This window comes from Aythya fuligula, chromosome 4, assembly GCF_009819795.1.
Source record: "Aythya fuligula isolate bAytFul2 chromosome 4, bAytFul2.pri, whole genome shotgun sequence".
Classification (NCBI taxonomy): domain Eukaryota; kingdom Metazoa; phylum Chordata; class Aves; order Anseriformes; family Anatidae; genus Aythya; species Aythya fuligula.
Window position 1 is genome coordinate 11,411,219 of NC_045562.1, and position 27,758 is coordinate 11,438,976.

At 37.9% G+C, this 27,758-nt stretch overlaps 1 protein-coding gene across 2 annotated transcripts in view; it reads left to right on the forward strand.

Moving 5' to 3' along the window:
* Positions 1 to 27,758, forward strand: part of SNCA (synuclein alpha) — a 70,778-nt gene that overhangs the window by 13,355 nt on the left and 29,665 nt on the right. For both annotated transcript variants that reach the window (XM_032187381.1, XM_032187382.1), the window contains exon 4: positions 4,392 to 4,537. In XM_032187381.1, the coding sequence (XP_032043272.1) occupies positions 4,392 to 4,537 (146 nt within the window). The remainder of the gene's footprint in view (positions 1 to 4,391; positions 4,538 to 27,758) is intronic.

Below are 27,758 nucleotides of genomic sequence, written 5' to 3' on the forward strand. Positions count from 1 at the left end.
TGTATAGTTTTCTGGATTTATCTTAATGACTCTGATTTCTGAAAGATAGTATCTAACTAAAAAGCCAGCTTATTGGTTTGGTACCCAATGATAAGTTCTTATGAGATACATGACATAGTAGGAACTTGTTAGCATCTTCAGACACTTAGAAAGCCTCAGAGTTTAAATTATATATAGACAGGCTTGTAAACTTAAACTCAAATTTAATTTGAGGCCCTCAGTTTTGCTGAAGTTTTCAGCTAAGAATAATACCTAAATCTGTGTTTGGCAGAACCACTTAGGTAGGAGCTGCAGTTTTGAGCTGGAAGATGCAGCTTAGATGCCACTCTTTGTTCTTTCTCTACATAGAACAGCTTGCTTTATTCTTTCAGGGCAGAACCACTTCAAGTTAGGAGTTGTCTCTTGTATGCAGCTTTCCTTAAAAATAAGTCTGTCTAGCTGTTGAGCAGCTTCTCTTAGTGGTGACAGTGTGGGTCAGTGATTCCTACAGAATCACAGAATGGTTAATGTTGGAAGGGACCTCTGCAGGTCATCTGGTCCAACTTCCAGGTTGCCCAAGACCATGATGAGGTGGCTTTTGAAGATCTCCAAGAAGGGAGACTGCTCAGCTTCACTGGTCTACCTGCTCCCTTGCTCCAACACCTGCACAGTGAAGAAGTGCTTCCTGGTGTTTAGACTAGGTGGAACCTCTTGTGTTCCAGTTTGTGCCCGTCGGCTCTTGTCCTGGCACTGAACACCACTGAAAAGACCATGGATCCCTCTTTGCACCCTCCTTCCACAGTAAGGACAGTAACAGCGTTAACGACCTGATTCTTGTTTGTTTGTTTGTTTTGTTTGTTGTTTTGTGTGCAGTATTGAGCCTTTCCTAGAGAAATCTTTTTTCTGGTAGGAAAAAACAGACTTCAGAAAGAGCTTTCCCAAAACATACTGATAGCAGGAACTGTAGCCACTAGGTAGTGTGCTTGGTAGGTGGTCATACTTGCCATGACAACGTAGTATGAGAAATGTGGTTTTAATACAATATTAAAATTCATCAGTAATCGGGCATTTTATATTGCAGCTGAACTGAAGCATCTATGGTGCACCAAATTTCACTCTATTTCTTTATACATAGCTTTTGAGGTGCACTTTTTGAAGATCTTAAGATAATGACACTAATTATGACTACTGACAATGGAGCATAGTGCAACTGTGTTTGTCAGAGGGAGGAGTCTGCTTCGGATCAGCTGAACATGTGAGCCACTGCCAATATCAAACCTTCTGAACTGGTTTGTTTTTAAAAGCTCTGACATTTGAGGCATTTTGGAAAAAGGGAGAATTTTTCAAAAAACATATATCACTTCCATACAGGAATGAGGAAAAAAAGGAATATATATATACATGTACATACGTAATATATATATATATATATATATATATATATATACACACACACACAAAGGATCTTGATTTATACTTCTTTTTTTTTTTTTTTTGGCTTTTTCTTCTTCTTCCTTCTGTCCTCTGGGACAGAAGAAAAAGAATGAGATAGGTGTGGTGGTTTACTCAGGCGGGCAGCTGAGCTACACCATAACCACTCTCTCACTCCCCCTCCTCAAAGGGAAAGGGGGAGAAAATACAATGAAAAGGCTCAAGGGTTGAGATAAGGACAGGGAGATTGCTCAACAGTTATCATGTTGGGCTAAACAGATTCAGAGTAGGGAGATTAGTAAAACTTACTGCCTATTACTAACAAGCTAGAGAAGTGAGAAACAAAGGAAAGAAATTTAAAACGCCTTCCGTCTACCCTCGACCACCACCTCCCCTCAAACAGTGCAGGAGAATGGGGAAATGGGGGCTGCAGTCAGTCTATAGCACTTCATCTCCACCGCTCCTTCTCAGTCACTCTCTTCCCCTGCTCCATGTGGGGTCTCTCCCACAGGATGCTGTCCTTCCTGAACTGATCCAGCAGGGGCTGCCCACAGGCAGCAGCTCTTCAAGAACTGCTCCAGATATGGATCTGTACCATGGGGTCTGTCCATCCCCAAGGAGTAAACTACTCCAGCACTGGTCCCCCATGGGTGGCAGCTCCCTCCAGACCCCCTGCTCCTGCATGGGCTCCTCTCCATGGGCTGCAGCCTCCTCCACGCCACATCCACCTGCTCCACTGGGGTCTCCTCCACGGGCTGCAGTGTGGAGATCTGCTCCATGTGGGACCCACAGGCTGCAGGGGGACAGCCTGCTCCACCAGGGGCCTCTCCACAGGCTACAGGGGAACTGCTGCTGCATGCCTGGAGCACCTCTTGCCCTCCTTGTGCACTGACCTTGGTGTCTGCAAGGCTGCTTCTCACTCCTCACTCTCCTAGCTGTTGTTGTGCAGCAGTTTTTTTTTTGTTTGTTTGTTTGTTTGTTTATTTATTTTTTCCCTTTCTTAAATCTGTTCCCACAGAGGCACAAACAACATCAATTGTTGTCTCGGTTCTGGCCAGCAGCGAGCCCCTTATCTAACATGGGGCTGCTTCTGGATTCATCTCAGAGAAGCCACCCCGATGGACCCTGCTACCCAAACCTTGCCACATAAACCCACTACAATAAGAAATGAAAAGCAAGAGTAAAACTTACTCAAAATTCACTTATCCATTTACTGTTTTGTTACTGTTAATTTCTTGGAGAATAGTACTTTAACACGTATTTTTGCAACGTACTGCTTTTTTACATAGCTCTGAGATTTCTTTCTACCATTCTAAATAATATGGAAGCAGTACCTATTTCCATCTCAGCACGCTATTCATTTTGTTTCTGAAAGACTCAATGCACAATTTTAGATCTTAATGTTATCTGAAAGTTATGATGTGTTACTAGAACAAAGACCTTAAGACAAGCATTTTCAAGAACTGGTGAAAAACTTCCTATAGAGACTTCTGTAGAATCCTGAGCTTTTGTACTCTGTAGCTGGTAATAATCAAATGTGGGATCTTCACAAATGCTATCTTGCACCTGCTAGCACTAAATCAAACCTTCCCTGAGGATGATGTTTGTTTTTCAGCAAAACGCACTTTTTTCTGGAAAAAGTATGGGGTTAGAGTACTGGATGGATACAATGATGTTTGTTGCCAATTTGTATATTATTAGCATGTATTATGTTGAAAGATCTTTGGAACAGACTATTTTTCTATGTCAATTATAGCAATATAGCATGCCCTCTGATGTGGACAGCTGATAAGAAATTCTGTCAGGAATTAAATCTAATTTATCTATAGAAAGTCATTTCTTAGTATATGTTTCCAAAAGCAGTCTCTGAAAGGGTTGCCTATCTGCTAAGTAAAATCCAGCCTGTGCTCACAAGGGGTGTAACTAGAGCTATGAATACAATTTATGGGTCAGATGGAATTTTGTCTGGAGGAAAATTAGAAGGAAAGATTAGTTGAAATTACAAAGCTGTGTTCTGGATGTCTTTTAAGAACAGTTCTTTGTTTAGATAAGTAAATGAGGGGTTTTTGTTTGTTTGTGTGTTGTTGTTGTTGTTGTTGTTTTGTTTTGTTTTTTCCTTTTTCCCTGAAAATCTGGCCCTGTAACTTGAAGGCATGAAGTCATTTGTTCTCTTTATTCTTAGAGTGGTTTCACAAGCTTTTGGCAGGGAAGAGCACTTGGGAATGAATGAGCAGAAAGAATTCAGTAATACTCTGAAAGGTAGAAAGGCAACCACTGATGTATATGTAGGCTAAATGAGTTGTTGTTTCCCTGGGGCTTTGAAGTGAGCTATTAATCCGGTTTGCTTTAGCATTTTTGGCATTCAATCTTTTTGTAGATTAGTATGTTATGGATGGAAACATCAGCTGTTGGGCAGAAATCTCAGAAAGTCAGATAAGATGTTGTATTAGAAATCCTCTGGTCAAGCACCAGTAGCTCTGCTTATTAATCAAGTTTATATTAAAAAAAAAAAAAAAAAAAAGTAAAAAGAACAATCAATAGCTTTTGTGTCTAAAGTAAAAAATGTCTTCCATGCCATGTAAAATGCAGCAAGTGTGTTTGATGAACTAATTGGAATGCATTTCCAAACTGTGCTATATTGAATGTGATTACTAGACATTGCACAGTGAGCTGGGCATAATCAGGGCCCTTAAGTAATGAGTTTTCTTCCCTAAAGTACGGCTAGATGTGAATGCATATGTTGAATGTCTTTCACATGAAAGAAATTGAGCCACAGATGAAGCTTATTTTTACCTTTGGTGCTCCAGTATGATCAGATGGAGAGTCTCATTTCTGAACATCCACTTGGGGTTCACACAGTGTAATGGCCCAATAGTCTTTCATGACAACGAGCTGTTAGTCATAAATATGACTCTGAAAACGTCAGGAACTTAAAGTTCCCAGAGCTGTAATGCGTTTTTCTGTCTTCTGCTTCTCCTCAGTGGCTGAGAAGACCAAAGAGCAAGTATCTAATGTTGGGGGAGCTGTGGTGACAGGAGTGACGGCAGTGGCCCAGAAGACAGTGGAAGGTGCAGGGAACATTGCTGCAGCCACTGGCTTGGTGAAGAAGGATCAGTTGGCTAAACAGGTTGGTTTGTTTACACTTTTTTCCAAATGATGAAGTAAATGATGAGTGGCTTCTGTACCAAGGGGCAGATGGAGTGATTACTTTTGCACATGTAAATAGTATGAATAGAGGATGGTTTGTGTTAGGCTAAACAAACAATCAGCAAAGAAAATATCTGCATTTTGTAGCTTGTATTTTGAATGACACAGAGGATTTAAGAACTTGAGTAGGATTGGGCATCTAACTTTAAAGCCTTCATATATTTGAAGTGTTATCTAATGATGATGCTGAACTCAGTAGCTTCTAGTAGGGCCCAGCAGTTGTACTGCTGCTGTTCAGTTGAATGGGAAGATAACTGTTTTTCCAAATAACTCAGGACTGAAAAGGAACCTGCGAGAGCTGAGAAGTCAAACAGCTGAATCTCAAGTTTAACAGCACAGTTTGTATCCTCTGCAGATGAAAAGCAGAAGGGGTCATGTACCAGTTCACTGATACATTGCATCTTAAGTCAAGATGTAGCTGGAGAGTCCCTATTTTCCATGATTATAATGACATGAACTCAAGAATGCCTTCAAACCATCCTGAAGTCGTCAGATTAAATTTGTTCTAGCTTATCATATTAAAAAAAAAAAAAAAAAAAAAAAAAAAAAAAAAAAAAACGAACCCTGTAGGTATTTTTATTTCAGCACAGAGGTGAACATTATATATTTGCTCAATACCAAGATTCACATTTTATTGTTGATCTACTACAGTCATACTCTTCCACTTACACTAGATGAAACGTGACCTCTTATAGCTGGTGGGAATTATACTTCCCAAAACACGTATATTTGTGTTTGGAGACAAAAATAACCCAGAAAAGACAAATATCTCCCTTCATACTGTTTTATGTATGAACATTTGTGTGTTCATAATAGCAAAATGGGGTTATGAAGAATACTAGTATTTTCACAGAAATATGTCATATTGATTTAGAATTTAGTTGTTCTATGGCATATCTTTTTTTCCACTTAGAGTCCAGAAGTGCTGTTAAAATTGAATCCTTAAATGCTCTTCTTTATTCTTATCTGTTTTATTTCTGTCTATCTTACAAATTCGTTGGTGCTTAATTCAGATGAAGAAAGTGGTATTACATTGTGGTAGGCATTCACTCTGCTGCAGTAGAATGGTCTTGAAAATATGATGGTTTTGTTCTTTTTCAAAGGAGTTTTCGGGGGGGGGGGGTGCTTTTAGTCCCTTTTTGTTCAGATATAAAGAAAATCTTGCTTTTGATGTGCTCACAGCCCATTGTAAATGCTATTTGGAAGATTTATAGATTTGAGTATCTAATGAACATGCCAGGGGACACATGAGTATGGAATGACCATACCGTAATCTAATGTTCACCAATAGCCCTTCAGTCATTTTATGTTGAGAATATTCTTTTCTGTTGGTAGCTCTTTGAATCCTTTAGTGGGGTGTCATAAGAATCATCATTGTTTGAATATGCAATCACCTACTTTAGTATTGACTATAACTAAGATTTTTTCTTGTTAATATTAATATATACTTATAGTGCCTTATAATTATAAAATGTGATACGAATCTCAACAGACTTTCATTTAGTTCTCTTCTGTATATTGTAATGCTTAAATATGCGTCGTGATGGTTATAATAGAATAAAATCACATCTGTGAAATTAAAGAATATCCATAATGTGCATATATATTATTTTATAGACCTATAAACAGCATCATTATTTTGAACCAATGCTTTGTTCTTTAGGTACACTAAGCCATACATTTGATTTTTGACACTGGTATTTTTAGACTGAGATGCTCAGTTGTGTGTTCAGTATGGCCACCTAGCTGATTAGTACTTATGGCTCTGAAGAGACTACTCTGCATTTCTGTGTCTTACTGTTTTTGCAAGGGATGAACAGGCATTTCAAAAACGTTGACATCTAAATTTAGTCATCTAAAGGTATTGTAAAACCTAGTATTTTTTTGCATTCATTTGCAGGTCAGAGATACGTAAGATTGATTTTTGCTTTGTTTTTTCAAGTATAGTGATGTTTGGGTGGGGACCAGTTGAAGGCATTCAGAATACCAGCTATGCATATGAGATAGTTTGGTTTCTGTGATTATATCCACACTGGAAGTGGGACATAGGTCCCTTTAGGAAAGAGGATGGAATTTCCTGAAATAACAGAAGGTACAAAAGAAGCATGCAATGTGAATCTTAATGTAACTTTGTTTATATATCTCTATAACATGATGTCTCTTAAGGCTGTGTTATCCCTAGTCTACTCTAAACTGGGAATATGCAACTATGACTAGCAAATTCATTCTTTGAGCTTAAGTGTGGCTATCTAATGCATTTTACAGATTGTTCTTCCTATGAACATCTATTTGAGTTTGTCCTAAAGCAAATGACTGTGTATCCCACGTGCAAGAACATTTGCTCACACAGTGCAAGTCATGAGATTTGACAGGAAAATGCAAATTATCCATCAAAAGTGGATAGAAATGTCATTACAGGTTGATCTTTCTTTTATTTTTTTCCACAGAAGACTAAAAGGCATTAGCTAGTGATCTGTTTTAGTTGGATTCTAAATTTGTGATGAATTGTTTCTTCCAGTTCATGTGGACCTGCAAAATCAGGTCCAACTGAATTATGCTGTAAACTCAGAAGGCTGATAAACTCAGCCTCTGTGCAACCAGAGGCCTTCAGTTACAGGATCAGGGACTGTGAATTAAATATGATCAGCTGTTTTCCGATGTGTCTGGAAGCCCATATAAACTAACAGTCATTGCTGGGATTTTCCACTAGTGATTTGTGTGCAAGTGTGAAAGCCTGTAATCTTGCATTGTGACTGGCATTATTCTTGTGCCATGATGGCACTGTGGTTTTGACTTTAAACTCATTGAAAACAGTCTCAGTGTTTACCTGTGGATAAAATGGTATTTGTGCAAATGAAATATTGAGCAAATTCTTGGTAAAATGCTTTCTAGAGACATTTGTATGAGGTTCACTCCTATAGCTTTTAATACTGGCTGTGTGGCTTTTTGCACAGCACGTGGACCATGACGAGCAGGCATAGCCATCCAGCTGAGGCCAGCCTGGAGGGCTGCTGTCACACCATGCTGTCAGCCAACATGACAGCTGAGACTAGTGAGTGACAGGGATGACTTGATAGTGCCATTCAGAGAACTGCTCCAGGGGGTTTACACGTTGGCAGAAACTCACTACTTAACACAGTGAGGATTGTTGCAGTTAGTAGGCTTGCATTAGCATTAAAAGGGCTAATGCACCCCGAGTAATGCTTTAATAAATGGCAAAACAATTCTTAAGATTATCTAGAATTCTAAACTTTTTAATGCTTTGCCAGCCTGCATCGACCCAGAATTTTTTTCTAGTTTGTACTAGCTTTAAGCACAGAACCTATTAAAAGCATATTAACTCTTTATAAAGTACTTATAAATTCATCTTAATTTTAAAGTCTATGAGCAATAATAATTTTATTTGTAATCATTTTAACTCCTGGAATCAGAAATGAACTTCTTTTCATGCTTTCTCCTTTCTGTTAAGAGAAGACAATAGAAAGAAATACTGCAGTATAGATACAAGATGTGTTCCACATTTTTACATTTATTCTGTGCCTGTTCATTATTTACTTCTGTATAGTGTGAGTATGCTTCTAAATTAACCGTGTAAAAGTTTAAAAAAAAAAAAAAAAAAAAAAAAAGGAAGATTAATACTGATTACATTTGCTGTAGAAATCAACATGTTTTTTCCTAAGTCAAGAAAACCGTAAAATCCTTTGAGTCCTCTATTTTCAGCTCAACATGGATGTACAGATCCAGTTAATGTGAAGGGGTACTAGCTAGTGATTTGCTATAATATAGAAAAGAAAATATGGATTACAAAGTTTTTTACTTTAAAAGGGGCAATTAAATATTGGAAGTTCTTAACCTCACTGAATTCATGTCTTGTTTTGTTTCTCTAACGTTTTGGACATAAATCTGTTTGTAAGTTCACTGATTTCTATGACAAATAATTTTATTTATACTATTCTAGCACCAAAACAAACATACAAAAAAACAACCACCACCACCAAAACGCAGTTAAGCTCAAACCTCAAGTTACTTGGAGAACAATGCAAAGATTTAGACAGTGAGATGTGCAACACAGAAAATTTAAGGCAAAGAGTAACAGGCCTCATCCTAAAGATTGTGCTTGGTATCTGTATGACCCAAATCCTTTTTTTTTTTTTTTTTTTTTTTTTTTTTTTAGTAAAGTGTCTCTTAATTTAACATATTACATACTGAATTATACTTGGGAAAACAAAATTACAATAGCAGATAATATAATAGTTATCATATAAACAAAATATAGTTAGAGAGCAGGTAATAGTCCTTCTATACATTATCTTATACTGAAATATCCAAAAGCATTTTAATAGTTACCTTGGGAAGTTCAAACAGACATTTTCTCATTTTGTCTATTTATAACTTTTGAAATATAATGTGCATAATTCCTTCTGTGAGTTAATACTGACATGACACTTGTAAAAAGCTTGGAACTGTTAAAATTGTTTTTTAATGTACTTTTTTTTGTGAGTAACATTCCAGAAATACGTATAATCATTGTAAAATTTGGTTTTAAAGTCTGCATTTTGATAGAATATAAGTATCTCCTAGGGTTCTGACCACCTTCACATGCAGTGTACACTGCAGAATGCTTGTCTTATTGAAAGATCACTGTTCCCTGCCTTCTTACCAGTCTGTACATGAATCAATTAGTCTTAAAAAGTTTAGCTCAGAAACATAAAGGAAGAGCTACTGAGCATAGATATAGAATTCCCTCATTCAGAAATGAAATTACGGAGGGTTTTTGTTTGTTTGTTTTTACCGCCTTTCCATTACTTTTCATGCTTTTAAACAGCTGATGTCCCTAAACACTATTAGACCCCAACAAATGGCAGGACAGTAAGTGTGAGATACATGAGACTTAAGCTTCTGTCCTCTTGTTGTGATGAGCAGGTTTATTCCTTTCCCCTGGAGCTTATTATGGCTAAAACATAAAGTCATAAATTAAGGAAACTGTAGTGAGATTTACCACTGAAGTGGCAAATGCAGAAATGACTTATATCCTATTAACTTCCAGACCTGGTGCTTTTCTACAGACACTGTAGAGCAAGTAGTCTAAGAGGATGCAGTATCATCTAATTGCCTTCCTTAACAACTTCACTCCATTACTTCTTGCCATTTCTGGCTCTAATAGAAGGCCACATCAGAGAATGGACACATTTGTGATAAAGTATATGTAATCTAGATCCCTGTTGAGCCTGACAAGCAGCCAGAAGTCTAACCCTCGACTGTGGTTTAAGCTGGCATGCAGCTAAGCACCACAGCCATTCGCTCACTCTTCTCCCTGCCCTGCCATGGGATGGGGCAGAGAAGTGAGGGAAAAAGATAAAATTCATCGGTTGAGATGAAGACAGTTTAATAGGACAAAAAAAAAAAAAATAAAATAAAATAAACAAAAAAAACAATAATAACAGTAATAATGATAGGAGTATACAAAATAAGTGATGAATAATGCAGTTGCTTATCACCCACTGAACAATGCCCTGCCTGTCCCTGAGCAGAAGCAAGTTCCCTGTCCTCCCCTCCACTCTCTTTCTCTCCCACCAACTCCCCCCCTACATTTTATCATTCATCGTGATTCCCTATGGTATGGAACATCCCTTTGGCCAGTTGGGGTCAGCTATCCTGGTTCTGTCCCCTCCCAGCTCCTGCTGCACCCCCAGCCTCCTCACTGTCAGAACAGTGTGAGAAGCTGAGAAGTCCTTGGCTTAGTATAAGCACTGCTCTGCCACAACTAAAACATCAGTGTGTTATCAGCATTACTCTTATCTTAAATCCAAAACACAGCACCTTACCAGCTGCTAGGGCGAACTTTATCCCAGCTGGAATCAGGACACCCCCTAAACTTAGACCAAGCAATGCCAGTTCTGCCTTGTGGTGCAATACAGAGGGTGGAATTTTTGGTTGTTCAGAATTGGCCTGGGTGTGGTTCTGATGGTGACACTCATGCTTTGTCTGTGGAAGCAATTGTAGCAGTAGACTCTGCTTTTGGAAAGCTTTCATTGGTGATTTGCGGTAGAAAAACTACCAGACAGTGTTGTCTTCGGGGAAACCAGATGTGATAGATGACATATATAAGCAGGCCTGCTCATGTAGTCACAACTGAGCATCCATCAGACAATACTTGCTTTCAGATTTCTATTTAAATTATAAAAAAGAGCATCTAGTTTGAGATAGGGTTGTTTTTTCCCTTATTTTATTTCTTTTTCTGTGCATAATGTATGAATGACTGCTGCAAAACAGAGAGGGTATTTATCAGGAATTAGTGTTGTTTCCTTTTTTAATGCATGTAGATGGATTGAGAGTAAAAGAACACGGGAAGAGATTAATCCCCATGAGGGGATCCACATTGTTCACAAGCTGAATCACTGAAAGGCCCTCTTAAGAGAAACCACTTGTTAGTTTTTTCTTCAAATTCACAAAGTAAGTGGGATTGCCAAGTGAACTGAGATCTGTCTTTCGTTACAGTAGAGCTGGACTGATTTTGGCTGGGCCTTTTGTACAGGGGATTGAACTCTTCAAGTCTCAGAGTAACCAGCAGATTATGGTGTAACAAAACTCTTCTGAAAATCTAATCCATATTTCTGAAACAAGTAACACAGGAAACTTGAGTTTCTTCTAAAATATAAGGCACTTCCAGGTAGACAATATTAAGATTTTGAATCTTCTTTTTTTTTTTTTTTTTGAATCTGCACAGTCAAATCTCTATTTGAACATTGAGACATTGAAACACTATTTGAAATATTTATGAGGCTGGGGAATATAGAGATGAACATGCACAGGAAAATAACAAAAACTTTGGAAAAATGGGTGATGCCTGACTCCAGTTAGGAGTGCTGGAGTTTTAGTGTTTGTTGACCAGAGTGGTGAAGTGCTAGGAGGATTTTGAATTGTGACCTGTTCCTAGCCTCCCTGGTTAGCTGAGAAAATGCCTTTCCTGTTGTGGGGCTCATCGTCAGTATTTTTCCTCAGAGGGCAAAAGAGCAGTGTTTAAAGGCAGACTGTTCTCCGTGTTAAAGCATTTCCATGTATTGACATCTGTGACTCAAACAGAACAGGAGTTGTTTGAGTCGCAGAGCAGGATAACTTGTGTGGTATTAGCTAGATGTCCTGGAGTTTATTGCTCTTCATTAATTCAGAAACAACTATCAGTTTAATGTAAAGGTCTCATGGGTTTTCCTGGCTTCCTGCTGTGGGATGACGTTTTAGTGCAGACTGATGTTCCCAGTCTACCTGCTGCCTTCTGGCCATAAAGTGTTCCTAATTATCTGCAGAGGAATTTAGATTGTGGAGCTTTTGTGTAGCTTCATACTGATCTTTCTTTTCTAGCAATTGCTCAACTGCAGATTTAGCTTTGACCCTAGAAAAAAAAAAAACTACCCTCCTCACCCCAATCCTAAAAACTCTTTGCTAGCTAATAAAAGGATGAATGCATTCTGCAATATAAATTTTTCATATGTAATGAACATTTATAAATCTATCTACAGTAGTAAAATACATCTTTAATTTGTGAAGGAGAAACAAAAGACCTTTCCCATGCTTTCATCAGGCGAGTGACGTCTACATTTATTGTAAGGGTTTGCTTGTTTGCAGTCTATGTTTGTTTGTTTGTTTTTTCCTCTCTGTTGTGTTCTTTACTCTCATCCGCATTCCAATTCTTCCATTTCCAATTTTCTTTCTAACCTAATATATGCCCCCATAGCATGTTCCAGGTTGCTGTGTTCCTCTCTCCTGATCCTGGTTGATTGTGTACACAGAGACTTAGCTGTGCAAGTCCCCAAGGCTCATGCGGCACCAGTTCTGTTTCACAGTGTTCCAGTCTTTCCTATGCATCCATCTGTGGGATTTCATGCAGTGTTCACAGTCATATATTTTTCCCTGTTCTAAATAGTTGCCAAACCATGTTAAATATTCAGGAAAGTGCTGCTTGCTTAGAGCAATATGTTTAAGTTCGTTTGGGGATGATTCATATTCATGCCAACTATTCCTGTTCGTGCCCACTGTTGCACAAAAGATTTTGCTGTTTCAGATAGGAGACAGTTTTATGTAACCCATGATAGCTGTGCAGACATAATAGTGGTATTTTCGTAAAGCTTAAGGTAAAGGTTTGATAATCTGTAAGTCTCCTTCTGCTGTGTTTTAGTCTTTCTTTTCTCTGCTGGCCAATATCATGTGTTTAAGCATAACTCAGTTACCCTGGAAAGGCATGGAGTTTAAATGTGATTCATTTGGTGCCTATCTGGAAGTCATCTTCAGAAGATTTGTGAAGATAGCTGGTGCCATTTGCTGATATAGTGCAAGCCAAACATTGCAGTTAACAGTTTTTAGCTAGCAAAAAGTTTCTGACAGGTGCTGAAGTGACATTTTTGGCAAAGCACTGCTACATTTGTTTATGTCTGCCAGTCTCTGTTCAGCACAGCACTGCAGTGAGGTGCTTGATAGGTATGAGTGGCAAATTGAGGTCCTGGATTGCTGTGCTGATGAGAGTAATAGAAACTTGAAAATGTCTCGAGACTGAAGTGTAGAGGAAGTTTCTCTCTGTGGATAAATAAGGTGATCTGTATTTTCAGAATATCATCTAAAAAGCTAAACAAACTAAAAACACCTGTAAAAGAGAGGAGGCAGGAAGAAAGAGGCAGAATGCTTTGGTTAGGATTACCTACTTATTGGCAATGCGGTTGTTATTACTATTAGTAGAGGGGACTTTATATAAGGAGTGGTGATAATAAGCAAGTATCAGTGGCATATGATATACCCCATGTTGATGGCTATTTTGACCATAGATGAAAGTTCCTAAAGAGTCTACATGTGTCTGCGATTTCTCCAAAGCTGCCAGATTATTACTGAAGAGAAAGGAAGCCATGATGACCCATCTTTTCTACACTAAACTAACATCTGGCTTTCACCTGCTTTCAGCTGTGTTAAATCTGCCCCTTAGAGGAATTTAAGAGGCCTGTATAAGGATTATTGATAACCATTTTAGTTGCAAATTACTTGTCTCTAAGTACTTGTTTCAAAAACTTCTAGCTTCTAGTCTAGATATCAGAATTTGTTACTGAAGAAAGCTAAATTGAATATCTCAGATTTTTTATTTTTTTTTTCCCAGTGGCTTGTCTAATGCAGAGTGTTTCCTTTGAGGAAACTGGAGGTGTGAGCTGCTACTAAAGATGTCCTCCAAGAACTGATTTTTGCAAGAGTGAAGCAAACCCAGATATGGATTTTGAAATGTACTGGACATGCTAATTGCCCTCTAAGGTTTTGGTGTTTGCTTTCAGAGCTGTTTGCTTATGCTTTGTCAGAACATAACCAGCTAATAAAGAATTTCTTTTGCCCTGCTTAGTAGATCAGCCATAAACAGAAAGAGGAGCAGTCTGTAACTGTACTTCCTTCACAAATGCATGAAATAGGATTTGTGCCTTTGAGGCTGCTTAGGCCCTCTTCCCCACATCCTACTCTGTCCTGTGAAGAAAGGATATCACCTAGAGCGGCTGACACTGCCAGTATAATTTCAGCCATGCCTGTTTCTTCTCAGGGGCTATGGGATGAAGCAAAGGCTCAATGCTTTTTTATTTATTATTTATTTTCTTACAACTTGGTATTGTGAAATGTAATCCTTTCTTCATGCACTATTATATGTAAAGGAGATACAGGGATTTTTCTCTTACCAATTCACTGTGATGGGTTAAGTGTCCAAAGGATGCACTCTGGTCTAAACAAAAGCGTATGTTTCCCACCATAGAGTGGTGGGAAAAAATCAATTAGAGTGTCATAATGAGTGTCACTCACAAGAAATGTGTTCTTAACCATAGTGACGGCTTTTGTAACATGGACGGTCCATTCCTGCTGAAGAAGGGAAGGTGCTAGTAGCTGAAAAAGCTATCAAACTTTTCAGTTCAATACTTAACACCTGGCATATCTTAGCCATGTAAGAATTACATTCTAACATGCCTGTTTAACCCACCTGACTTTGCTAATGCTTTGTGTCATTGATCTGAACAAATGCTTCTTTTCAGGTTCCTAGTTGTATCAGGTTTAAGGGTTGCTTTTAATTTTGTGCTCACAATATTTTATCTTACAAGTCCCTCAAGGTATAAATTACAGAGTTCAGATAGACATACTGTATTTAAATGATTTTGTAGAGAAAGATCAGAGATTGATCAGAGCTGAAGGCTGAATTAATTTCCCTCTGTGGAAATAGTTCTTCAAGCAGGTCAAGAGAGAAGTCACTGGAAAGGTGATGTCAATTTGAGTGTGTTTCATGCTGGCAATCACACTGAAGAAAGATTTCTCCCCCTCCTCCTCATCCCCACCAAGTTCTTAGAAATTTATCTGAAGTGTATTTTTTGTATTTGGTCATGCTGGACCAAGGCATTTAGCAGCTAAATATTTGTCCTTGTACACAGCATCAAGACAGCATATGCACTGCCCTGTTGTTGGTTACTCTTGTTAGCTTAGAATTTATAAAATGGATTTTTGAAACAAGGATGAGGTTCTTTTTCTGAATATCATTATTTCAGATACATTTCAGGCCTTTACTTAAATAAATAAATAAGAAGGAATTACTAGTAACTTTGAAGGAGGAAATGTGTATGATTATAGCTGACCGGCTGTCTAAACCAGTATAGTGAATTTGCTTTTCATGGTCATCAGAATAATGTTTCCTTCACAGTCTATTTTTGGAAGGGGTGGCGTGCTCATCATTTACAGGAAAGGTAACAGATTTAGTAATGCTTCTTTCCACCTCCTACACACTATCTATACATCTATGAAATAAGAATTTAAAGTCTTTGCAGATTTTTCCTTAAGCTTCATTTCAGAGGTGTGTTTATAATGCAGCTGGTAGGAATTCTGTAAATGCTTGCTGTATTCCAACCTGGGGAAACAAAGGAAGAATTAATGAAACCACAATTAAAAAAATAAATAAAAAAATAGGTCTTCCTCTGAAGTCTGTTTGGGAGTGGAACAAACCTTGATGTTGGTTTAGATGAAGGTAGTTGATTTGTTTGTTCATCGTGTTCCTGGGTTCTTTTTTCCTTAGCTCAATTTTTTTAACTCTAGATTTCACGTGTGGTACGTTACAGGCAGTGAAGTAACTACATAGAGTCCTTCACTGGCTTCTTGAAGGGGAATCAAACTTGGCAGTTCATGTCTGTATGCAGGCAACGAGAAGAGATCAGGGAGGACTATAGGTCATACTTCAAATAACGTGGGTGAATATAACTGGTCAAGATATCTATAGCGATGGCAATCACCTCCAAGCTACATTGTTCTTCTAGCTCAGGCTGTTAAGAGCATTCTGGTACCTGAAGTTCTGTGTGTGCTAAGGAATACTTCACATTTAAAATTTGCCTGAGAAGAAGGTAGCTGTTTTAACCAGGACAGACAGCTCTAAACCCATTCTGGCAGCATCCATTGACGAGATGCTGTTGAAAGTTGCTGTCACACTTTGTTTGTGCTGGTAGATCTTGTTAACCTGGCAGTGTATTCTTTGCAGTAATTATTACAAAGCTAAGTACATAACTGTGTTATTGCAGATGGATTACAACAGTGCCCACGAAAGCAAAACAGGGTTCGTTTGCAGGTAAAGTTTTCTCTTTAACTCTGCTGCCGCTACTCCCTGCAGCTCTGAAATGTGTGCTACTGCTGTATGCAACACAATGATCTGCTCCTCTGTGGTCTTTGGCAGTTGCTCAGATCAGCTACCAGGCCATTAAAAGTTGCAGATTTTAGATCTGGAGGTCTCTAAGGTCTCTGGTGAGAGCAACTGTAGTTTTGCAAAAGCAGCATGAAGGCTGGTCATGTATCAATTACTGCAGTATCTGGGTGCTTACAGCTAAGATTGCACTGATGGCAGCAGCTTAGTTTCTGGGCTCTGGTAAGCTTTGTAAGCGTGTATATTAAAACCATTTAGTTGATACCCTTTACAGGGAGAAATCAGAAGGAAAATGACACATCAGGTATTGTGTGAAGTTCACAGGCTGTAATGTGCATCCCATGTCAGAACTTGGCTACCATTTTAGAAATCATATACAGATTTAGCTAAAGATTAATCATAGCTGTGGATAGTCTGCAAAGGTTTTTCTGACGTTAGAAGGATAAGGCACTAGTCACTGTTGTCTGTGGAATGATAATGCTTCAAGTCTTCAGCTTTTCAAGAGCTGATTTGTTTTAAACATTTTTTTAAATATTTATTTATTTATTTTGGAGAGTTTGTGAAAGTACCCAAATCACTTAGGTGAATGAAAGCAAGTCTGTGCAACAATACTTAGAGTAACTCTGTGCACAGGGTTTGGCATTCACAATCATATGCGTCTTAGTACCTCAGCCACCCCTTATTATTTTCAGCCTGTGGTGGAAGGGAAAAGTTACTACAAAAATGTCCTTTGGGGAAAGAAGAGGCAGAAGTCAAGTAGCTCTTAGATCTAGAAGCATGCATTGCTGTTCTAGGACATGCAACTGTAGGTTTTTTTCTCACATGTTATTGGTATCTCCTCTGAAATGCTTTGAGGTTTTTTCTCTGCATCACCTGGTAGGAAAACTCATTTTTACTTTGTGGAGACAAAGCCTACAGTGGGGGCAGGTTGGGTTCAGGAAATATGAAAAGGCTGGAGAAGTGAAAAAAGAGGATGACCATGCCTGAGAGAAGGTAGCTCTCTTATTTCCTTAATGCTCAAAATATTATGAGGCAACCTCTTATTCCTGTTTCTTTAGGGATACGGGATGCTGGTTTTAAATTCCACCTAAATTTCTGCTGCTGTTATTCCCAGAGTGCTGGGAACAGGAAAGAAAGAGGGCTCAGCCAGTGGTACTGTGTGCAATGGTTTCTACCTTTCTCTTACACCCAGTTTGTTATTTTTTGCTGGGTAAATAGTGGCTCTGAAGTCTAGCTGCCCTGGAATTTGAATATTTCAGCTTGATGTTTTGCCTTTTTTTTTCAGTGTTAGGCATTAACATAAATCCTACAGGAAGAAGAGATTGTGTCTTAGATTCTTTATTTCTGCAGCCACCTTATGTTGGTAGACACTGGCCTGCCCTTCACTAGGATGGCAAGGGAACTCTCATGTAGCCCGATAGATCAGAACTGGATTAATGCGTTCTTGCTTTTCTTCTGAATCATAACCTTACAAGTCAAGTTTTTTATTACCCTTATGCTCAATTTCAGTTATTTAAACTGAAGACTAACTTGCTTGCCCAGATGTGAATAGGTATGGGATTTTTATCCTATGGTTCTGTGCAGGAGGAACTGAAGATGTAATTTTTCTGGAAACATCTCTATAAATGGTGATGATTCAAGGGAAATAAGATCTTATCTTGACTTAGTGGCTTTTCTTTACATTTAGATGAGCATATCTGGTATTCAGAGAGAAAAACACACCTGTCATAGCGTTTACTAAAGATTCCTTAGAAGGAAGAAAACTTGAAATAACTTGTAATTTTTGTTGTGACATGAACTGTCCCTTGCTTGCAAAAATCATGTCAACATTGCTGTTAAAATCATGACTGAGTTTCAAACTACAGTATGCATTATAGTAATGAAGAGCTACTGTGTTAGCGTCTCGTCTGTGATGTCCCTTATTGTAAGACTGTCATGTAATTTCAGATCCACATCTGAGACATACATGTATTGAATTGTTTTGTTTGTTTAAATCTCTTCTGAAGGGGAAGAAGGAATTTGCCTGGCTTATCACCAGACACTGTGGCCTGTCCTTTCGAACAGAGTAGATGGGTATCTGTCTGTTGATTGCTGGCTGTTTGTTAACAGAATGCATAAACATCTGACATGATGCCATTCAGCATGTGCCACAGTCTGAGACTGATTAGAGGGGTGGGGACAAAGAAATACAGCTGTCCTGTTTCCTTTTGCCTAAGAGCAGCCATCTTCCTCACAGTGAGGCATGGCACAAAGTTTTCTCACTTCTTTTGGGGTAAGAAGCTAACAGAAGAGGAGTTTGAAAGGTCTACTAGTAGGAACCAAGTACATCTTAGGAGTGAGGGAGCCTTTGCTGATGTTTGAATTGAACTATGGATGTGAAGAAGCACAACTTCAAGTCCAAACTCAAAAGACTAGACAATAGTTCAACAATTGCGTGCTGTATGGAATAGCACTGGGGGAGACTCGGCACACACTTGCCAGTGAGTTATGCATGAGAAAGTAGCATTCAGCGAAAACATATGACTGTGCTTGACTGCATGCTACTCATTATCAGCTATGTCTGGGTGTGCTAGATAGGGTTAATTACTGTAATATGCTAACATTAAAATTGGAAGTGCATCATCTGAGCAGGTGCTGTATTCCAGAGACATCACGCAGTAGGTGAATAACATCCAAATAACACAGAGCTGCAAGAAACATTTGTACCATGAAAGAGTGGTATTGGGGTCTGGTAAAATCATCCCTTGATCCCGTTTCATTTGAGACTGCCTCATGAAGAAGGATTGTTTTAAGCCTGTTGACTGTTATTTCAGTTTGTATCATTGTTTCATTGATCACCCTGGTATGTCTTAAAGATTGGTAAGATTTTAAAGAAACTACAATTTATTAGGAATGAGAGGGTAAGGCTAGTATGGTGTCAGCTGGACAAAGGTGGCAGTTCAGTTTTGTTCACTTCCTTTGACAGTAAGCTTTAGCTCATTTTTTCCTCAGCCATGTCAAGCGTGGACTGACACTCCTTGAGGGTGAGTTCAGAAGGGAAGGATGGGGAAAGACAGGAAGGAACAATGCTGTTACTTAAGCCTAAAACACTTGTGTTCCATTCACTTGTCATTTGCTTCAGGATTACTCTGGCCTTAAATATGCCATATCAACAGTTTTGTTCTTATAGATTGTGCAGAGACTAAACAGCTGAGAATCTGAGATAATTTGGTACAAGGCCAATTTCAAACTGAATACTGTATTCCACTTCTTGATCATCAGTACTGATGTAATTGTGATACTAGTAACAAGGTGAAGAAGCACAGAAGCCAGAGAGTAGGATGCTTTTGTCATCTGTTTTGTTCTTTAGCAGTGAATATATGAAATAATGTTCAGTGAAGCACTGTACGGAACTGCTTCACAATTAAAAAATAAATAAAAAGTAAACACAGATGTGAGTAGTTCTATTACACAGAACTTCCCGACTGTCATATATTTGCTTACCTAAAGTAGAATTGTATCAATATCCAGTTAGTCTATAGTTAGTCTATTATTTGTGCTTTGGTCAGTGACAAGCATACATAGCCTTTTAGCTTATTTTCCCCTACTAGTATATTTACTCCTCTGTACACAGACTTTTGAATTCTGTAGTAAGTGATAACAATTTAGAATTATTCTATCTTTTTTTTCCACTTTCCACTCCTTTTTTTTTTTTTCTTCCCAGCTCATGCAGTTTGTGTCTTCAGCAACATTTTCTTAGTAATACAATAAACTCTCAGACCCTTCTTCAAATTGCCAGAGAAACAGACAATTTTTGCACAGTGATGGAGTCTTTGTATAGCTGCTGAGCATATCAGATAGAGCAATTGTAAGGCTGGTCAAATTGCAATGCAATTCAGTTCTTGAACAGTTATTTTGGGAGGACAGGGTGGTAGAATACTGTATGTTCTAGCCTTTGTCCTTCACTACATGTCCATCACTGGAAGGAAAAGTGCTTAGGCAGAAAGGGAGCAGAGCTTTTGTCTCCTTTGTAGTTTGGATTCATTGAAAATTATCCAATCTTATTACTGTTAGTGATCGCAGGTGGAGCCACATTTACACCAGGGAAACATTTCAGAAAAATAGAGCTGCAGCTATTAAAATTTCAGTGAGACGTATGTGAGATTTTGCACCATGGTGATTATACTTTAAATTTCAGAGAAAGAATTTCTCCTGGCTTACTTTTGCTATATCTTCCAATGCATAGTAATTCTTTCATCCTTGTGATTTAAGTATTAGCCTAGTACTTGGACTGTATTTGAAATGTTCCCTACACAAACTCATATCCAGTAGGATGAACTATGATAGCAGCATTGTTCTATGTGTGTTTTTCTTGACTTTCTTCTTCTGTGTCATATTGTTTAGACAGGACTGTCTCAAATCTTGCATATAAATGTCTAGTTCTGTTTGAGGTAAGAGCTGAGAAACTGAATGAAGTGTTCAGTGTTGGTTAATATTTAAAGATGCAGTATAAAAGTACATATTCAGACATCCTGAAGTGAAAACAGTGGGCTCATATGTGACTTCTTACAGTCAGTCCAGATATGATAGATATAGATGTTGCATAAACAACTGGATTTGCATGGTCCAGCTCCATTCTAGAAGACACTGAGCAACATGAGGTCCTGGTCGGTCTCTCCACATTGACTGCAGTAGCTTTGAGACAGCTCCTTGTGGAAAGTGAAAGGTTACCTCTTCTGTGGCTGGGGCAGAGGATTCCTTATGCCTTAATGGGTGTCGTTGAGGAGGACGTGTGCACATGGCAGTGCTAATCCCGAAGCTAATCATGCTGATACTTCTCTTTCTGTACTTCTAATACTGGACCAGATTCATTAGAAAAAACTCCCCAGTCACAAGGGATTAACTGCTAAGTGCCTCCTTCAAATCCATTATGAATTGAAATAAAAGCTTGTGAGTAGAACATTATGTTTATATATTTTAGTAGTCTTTGGGTCAAGAGTCCTATGCTGTTGCCTGAAGTTGAACTGTATCCTGAGGAGTGTATAATTTAGACGGATGGAGTAATAGAGTACTCCAGATTTTGTAGGTGTGCTGCTTTTTGCTTTTGCTTTAGTTTAGTGTAGTTGTGTTTTGTTTTGTTTTGTTTTTTACATTTTATACAGAAAAATGCAGAAATGCAGAAGTGTAGCACACTAGAACAAGAAAGACAAACTTTCAAACTGACAAAAATCATTTGTTTTTACACTCCAAAGAGCATGCAGATTATTAAAAATAAAAAATCTTAAAAGCCAAATGTTGCTTTTCATCTTTAGAGCAGATGCTTCTAGTCTGTTGGAAAGCTGAGTCTTAGCTTAGATTCCTCTCACCATTTGGGAGGCAGAAGAAGGTACTCTACTACTTAGCCCAATTAGTAATGCTGATGTCAGAGGTGGGAACCTGAACTGGCCAGTTGTCTACCAGATGCAGACCTGTAGATTCACTGCCTCAGTTTCAATTTAGGCACATACAGGTAGTGTTCAGATGGTTTATTAGAGCATTCTCTGTGACTTCAGCACCAGTCTAAGGATCAAAAATCTTTCTCATGCTGAAAACTACCACAGATCTGTCCCTCTTCCTGAGAGTGCAGAACAACCCAGGAACATGACTGCAGGATGCTTGACTTCATGATGTGAAAATTAAGTTGCAGGCCTGTCCCAGAGGGAGACAGTGCTGATTTTGGAGGCCAGAGTTGGACAATCAGTATCATATTCCTCTACAAAAATTATTTGTATTAATTAAAATTTGCCAGCACTCCTAAAGAATTTAGAAACCATGCTGTCAACAGCTTCTGAATGCTGAAAGAAATGTTGACACCAGCTGTCTACTCATGCACAGCCCAACCCCCATGAATCACTTGTCCTCTCAAATTCAAACTAATTAAAATTTTATTTGGGTGATGACAGTTTGTCTTAAGCTTTTTGAAGATTAAGGTGCTTACAGTAACAGGAAAACAAAGCTCAGCAGCACTCTCTTTGGACAATGTTTCTATTTAATATCTTTTAATATAAAGACAAAGGGTAGTCTCACATAGCAATGTGAAATTCAGACATGACACTGTTTTTTTCAGATTCAGAAATGCATCTTTTGATATTACTGCTTCAGAGGGTTCAGAGTTGGATTACACCTACAACATAAGATTTAAATTCTTTATTGTGCTTGGTGAAATTACAACATTCACTGAATTCTTTGATGTTGCTTATGATATTAAATATTCAGTGAATTTTGAAAGGAAAAAATGGTGGCTTTTTTGCCTTCTACACTGTTGAATTAAAATGAAATGTTTGAATTAAAAGATACTTAAGTGGCTAGATCTTCAGTTAACATTTGCTGCCATAGCTTTGTTTTTTTCTCAATCCTGAAATGTCTAAAAATGAAAGTATTAGAATATAATTTGTAGTTTGTATATAAATTATTCTGCATAGATGTTGTTGTAGGGTTTTTGTTTTGTTTTGTTTTATTGGCCTTCATGAACCAGCTCAGAGGGAAGGTATGTTTTGATTTGGGATGCACTAGTGGGCTGAGAAATTGTTCTGTCTAGAATGATATTTTTTTAACAGTAGACTGTTTCATACTCAGTAGGCAAGATCATCCTGTTTGCTCTAGAAAAGCACATGATATAACTCCTGATTATAAATACCCAAATAGTTCCTGGGGACGACAACAATGAATATTCAGTATTGAGGGCAGGAATCATTTTTTACCTCATAGAGAAGAGAGGAGAATGTGGAGGAAAAAAATAAAAATAATAAAAAAAAAAAAAAAAAAAAGGTGCGGTGGGTGAGTGGGGTTTTCCTGTAACTCCCTTCTCTATACCCAACAAGGGTATTTTTCTTACTTGGTGGTGGCACTGTGATTTCAACTGCTATTAGCTGTAAGTATTTGTGACACCAGACACTAGCAAAAGATACGTGTCTGGACTTCAGTAAGCTGTCGTGAATTGAGGCCAAACGTATGTCAGAAGAGTGAGGGTTCATCCCAGTGGCCAAGCAGCTTGAGTAGACATTGATCCTGCAGTCAAAAATTAGAAAAGCACCTAATGACACACACATACAGTGATACTCACTCTCAGGAAAGTATGGTAAGTACCAGGGGAGAAAAAAAAAAAAAAAAGCCAAAGCAGTCACTACCTTTGTGAGAAGTTCCCTCCAACACCCAACATAGTCGAGTAAATCCTGTGGTAGAAACGTTTGTAAAAGCCATAAGGCTGTAAATGATCATAGCTCTTTTCATAGCCACAGATGACAGAAATGGCCTTTGATGCTTTCTGATGTTCTAGCCACTTGTGCTTTCCCTTCCACACCTATTTGAACATGTTGCAAATGTGTAAGGAAGCCATCCCTGGCCACTTTTTTTTTTTTTTTTTTTTTTTTTTTAACCTTCCCAGTACTTGCTGACTTTGAGAAAACTTTTCCATCTATACAGTGTCACATTGACTTCTCTGGAGCATGAGTAGTTGCTGGAACGGTTACCCATCCTCCCCACCTTGGAAATCAGCATTAGGTGTTTTAGTCCTGTTGTTTATAAATGCATCAGTCAGAAGAATATAAGAAGAGTTATAAACATTGGTGTGGCATGGGCTCCCATCTTGAAGATGCAGGACACATGAGCATAGTATTGCTCTACAGTATTCCCCCTTTGCCAGCAGGGATTTAAATCTGAGAAACTTTGACACTCAGAAGTACCAGCAGACAATATGAAGGGTGCCATGTTTCTATGTGATACCCCTCATTTTGTCCAGTAGTCTTTTAAATGCATGTGACCCTCTTCAGCCACACTGTCCTACAGAGGGGGAGTACCACAGCTTAACTAAAATGCTCTGTGAGAAAGTACTTTTTGTCTGTTTGGTCATGACACTGGTGATTTCATATTGTCTTTCAGTTTTCATCTATGAAGATAGCTGACCTATTATTCCCTATCATCCCTGTGCTGTTTATCATGTAAAGGTCATGTTGATCAAAAAAAAAAAAAATCAAATCTGAGCTCTTTCAGTTGCTCTTCATGCTGATATATTTTTTGATGTTAACTGGGCTTCTGTTCTTATTTGTGCTCACTGAAAAATATTCACATTGTAATAAAATGGGAGAGAAGAGGAAAACCTACATTTTTCTGTAACTTAATCAATAGAACTGTGTTTTGTTGTAATAGAAAGACTGAATAATAAAAAAAATTGAAAAGAGAAATGAAAACCAACCATCTCAGTACTAGTAGAGATCTTTTTTTTCGTATAGTATGTTTGCCCATGCTTAGTTCAAATCTTTGTTTAAAAAAAAAAAAAAGATTTTTCAGCAGTTACGTCCATAAATGGTGTATGAACAGACTTCAGTTTCCATGAATTTGCCCATTATTCAAAATTATTTGGCTGTTCCAGACTGTTGATTGCTCTGTCTTTGTTATTTTCAGTTTGTTATTTGTACTATGCATTTGGCCACTGGTTATGCAGTAATGTTTCTGCTTTTGGATTGGCTGTCTTCCAAACTCACAAAGCCTTTCTGAAGGGACTGTGCAAATACTCTGGCAAATACATTACTTCATGTGTATTTGCAGTGGTTTTTCATATGTATGATAATAGAATGTAAATAAATGAATGGTGAGCACAATTGAAACGGTTATAAGAATTGTATTTGTACAAGTGTTCTGGAATATTTTGTGATGGATTAGCGTTCTAACACATTCTCCTGGATACTTTAAAATGGGTGTTGTAAGGACACTGTCTTCAAATTTCTCTTTTCTATGCACCATTGAGATAGAAATTCGTATTATTTTTTTTCATCTTTAGTTATTCTATACTTTATTAAGAAAAAAATTGTAACTGAAAGTACAACATAGTCCCAGATAAATTGTACACAATTACTACTATCTCAGGAATGCTGTAGTGCAAAAATTTGGAGATATCCTTCACTAAAGAATAAAAAAAAAAAATATACTTAACAGTGTACCTCCATATGGACATAATCATCATAGCTGATACTGGAAATCCTTGTAGGAAAGGGAATCTGCCATTGTGGGTATATATGGGCATTAGCTGGATGTTTATTTTGTGGTGAAACTTACTCAGATAGGTAATCATGCTGACCTTTAAACTGTTGTTGGGTTTCAGACTTGACAGCCTGAAGTGAATTGGAGACGTACCATCTCTGAGCTATAATTTGGATCTTAATGTTGTTTTAAACACAGTTCTATGGAACAGTTACACTTGGCTCATGTTGTCAAGGTTTCCTTCTAACAAGTGCTAGAAATAGTTCTGTTTGTTTGTTTGTTTTAAGTGACTTAAATGAATACATGTCTTGAACAAGACTCTTGAACAAATACAGATACTGCTGCTAGGGTGAACTATGTAGTTTTTGTTCTTGGAATTCAGCTTCTAGATGTTTGTGTTCCTGTTCTGTTGCCAGTATTCAGAATTCCTTCCACTTCATTACCATTTCTAAATTAGTGAATACTATACTGTCTTTTCTGCCACAGATCACTATGAACATTTTTAAGAAGATCCCTTTAGTAAATGGTGAGGCACCTACTCTCAGACTGAAATAGTTATTTTTTAGCATTCTTTCTTTTCTGGCTTTCAGTTTTACTTGAAAAGACCTCATTTTATTCAAATCAATCATTCTTTTAATTAAAATTTTGAGTTGCAACACTAAATGCTTCATAAAAATCTAAATATACAAATTCCTCGTTAATCCCCACATTTTGCATTTCTCTGAAAAAGAAGAAATCTTGTCAGACAAGATTTGCTCTTAACAGGTCTATGCGTTTTATTGCTCATGAATCTGCTTCCCTCCAGGCCTAGAATTTTCAGCTGTGCATAGTGGTGGCCTACATCTTTTATCCATGCAGTCAGCTGGAGATTTACTGGTCTCTTCTGTGAGAACAGCTTTAAGGCTTGAGTGGAGTGGTTCTTAAATGCCTACCCTGGATGTCTACTTATTTGACAGAATATTTGTGGTTGTCTGACGATATTCACTGATCCTTATTTTAGACCACCTGGTTTGGTCAAAGTATTTGCCAGAACATTTGGTAGGAGGGTAACTAGATTTAAGAAAGAAAGAAAAAAAAAAAGAAAAAAGCATTTCATTTCTTGTTGTCTTTTGGTTTGTTTTTGTTTGTTTATTTGTTTACGGTTGTGGGTTTTCTAGGTTACAGAAGCTGTTTCCTGTTGTTTGCATCTCTGTAGGAAAGATGGAACATTTGTGATTCTGTTAGTCTTCAAAGGAAAAAATTAATATAGGTACTAATCCTCATCTTGCAGTAAAATCAACTTCAGCTTATCAAGAGTTCGTAAAGGTATTATAGGCAGGAAAGAGACCCATTTCTTCTGACAGACTTGACTTACTCCTTAGGATTATTCACCTGTCTATGGTAAGTTCACACAGAAAAACAAATGAAAATAAGCTCCCCAAAACCTACCACATAAGAGATAATGTAGGCTTGTCCTGGTTCTTTTACTCCATTCTCTGAGATGACTGGAAGGAATATTGCTTTTGGATGTGATGTTTGTACTCTAACGTTATGAAAGAGGAGAAAGAGGGTTTGTTTGAAAAAGTGGAACAATATACCCGTTTTAGCTTTCTATTGATGCAGTTCTCCCCTGTCTCCTGCTGTTGTCTTTGTGCAATGGGAGCCTATCCATGGCAGTGGAGAAATTAACTCAGTGAAGCCTTATTTGCAGATAACTGTACAATTTTGAATATTTCCAGGTGGAAAGGAAACTTAAATTGCTGGTTAGAAGACCACAACTAATTACTTTGTTTCCTTCTAAACACCTATAAAATAAGTTGTGTCAATTTTGAACTAAAAATTAAGACACCCTTCACAGGAATAGTTGAGTGACCCATAAATAGGTTTCTAAGTTTAAAGTGTCTAATTTATGATTAATTAAAAGTGCCCTAAAATAGGTGTTTCGCATGTGCGTCCCACTGGGCTTTTCAGTGTTACTAAGTCTGAACCACTCTTAAACGATTGCAATCTTGGTCAAAATGTCCCACAACAAAAATTCCTCAAGTTGGTGATTAAAACCCCACACTCCACCCAAATGCATGCCATAAATAATTGACATACTCCTACCATGACAAAGTCAGTTGAGGAGAAAAAAGGCTCATGGTGAAACTCATAAATGTCGTCTTTGTTAGCATGGTGCATGTAGGAACCTCTTCTGAAAAGGAGGATTCAGTACAATGTGAATAGACAATAACAGTATGTTAAGACTCATGAAAAAACCATAATAAATCTCCGAATCTTGCATTATGCACTATGTTGCTGGAAAAGCTATTTCTCACTGTTTAATTAGCAAGACATACTGTTCCACAAACTACAACGCAGCCCTGAAATTAGTGCTCTTTTTAGGAAAAGGAAACTAAATAAGATCATTTGTTTCATTTCTTTGAGCCTCTGAGAAAGATACCGTTTTTATGAAAACAAACATGGCACAGAGTAATAGACAAAG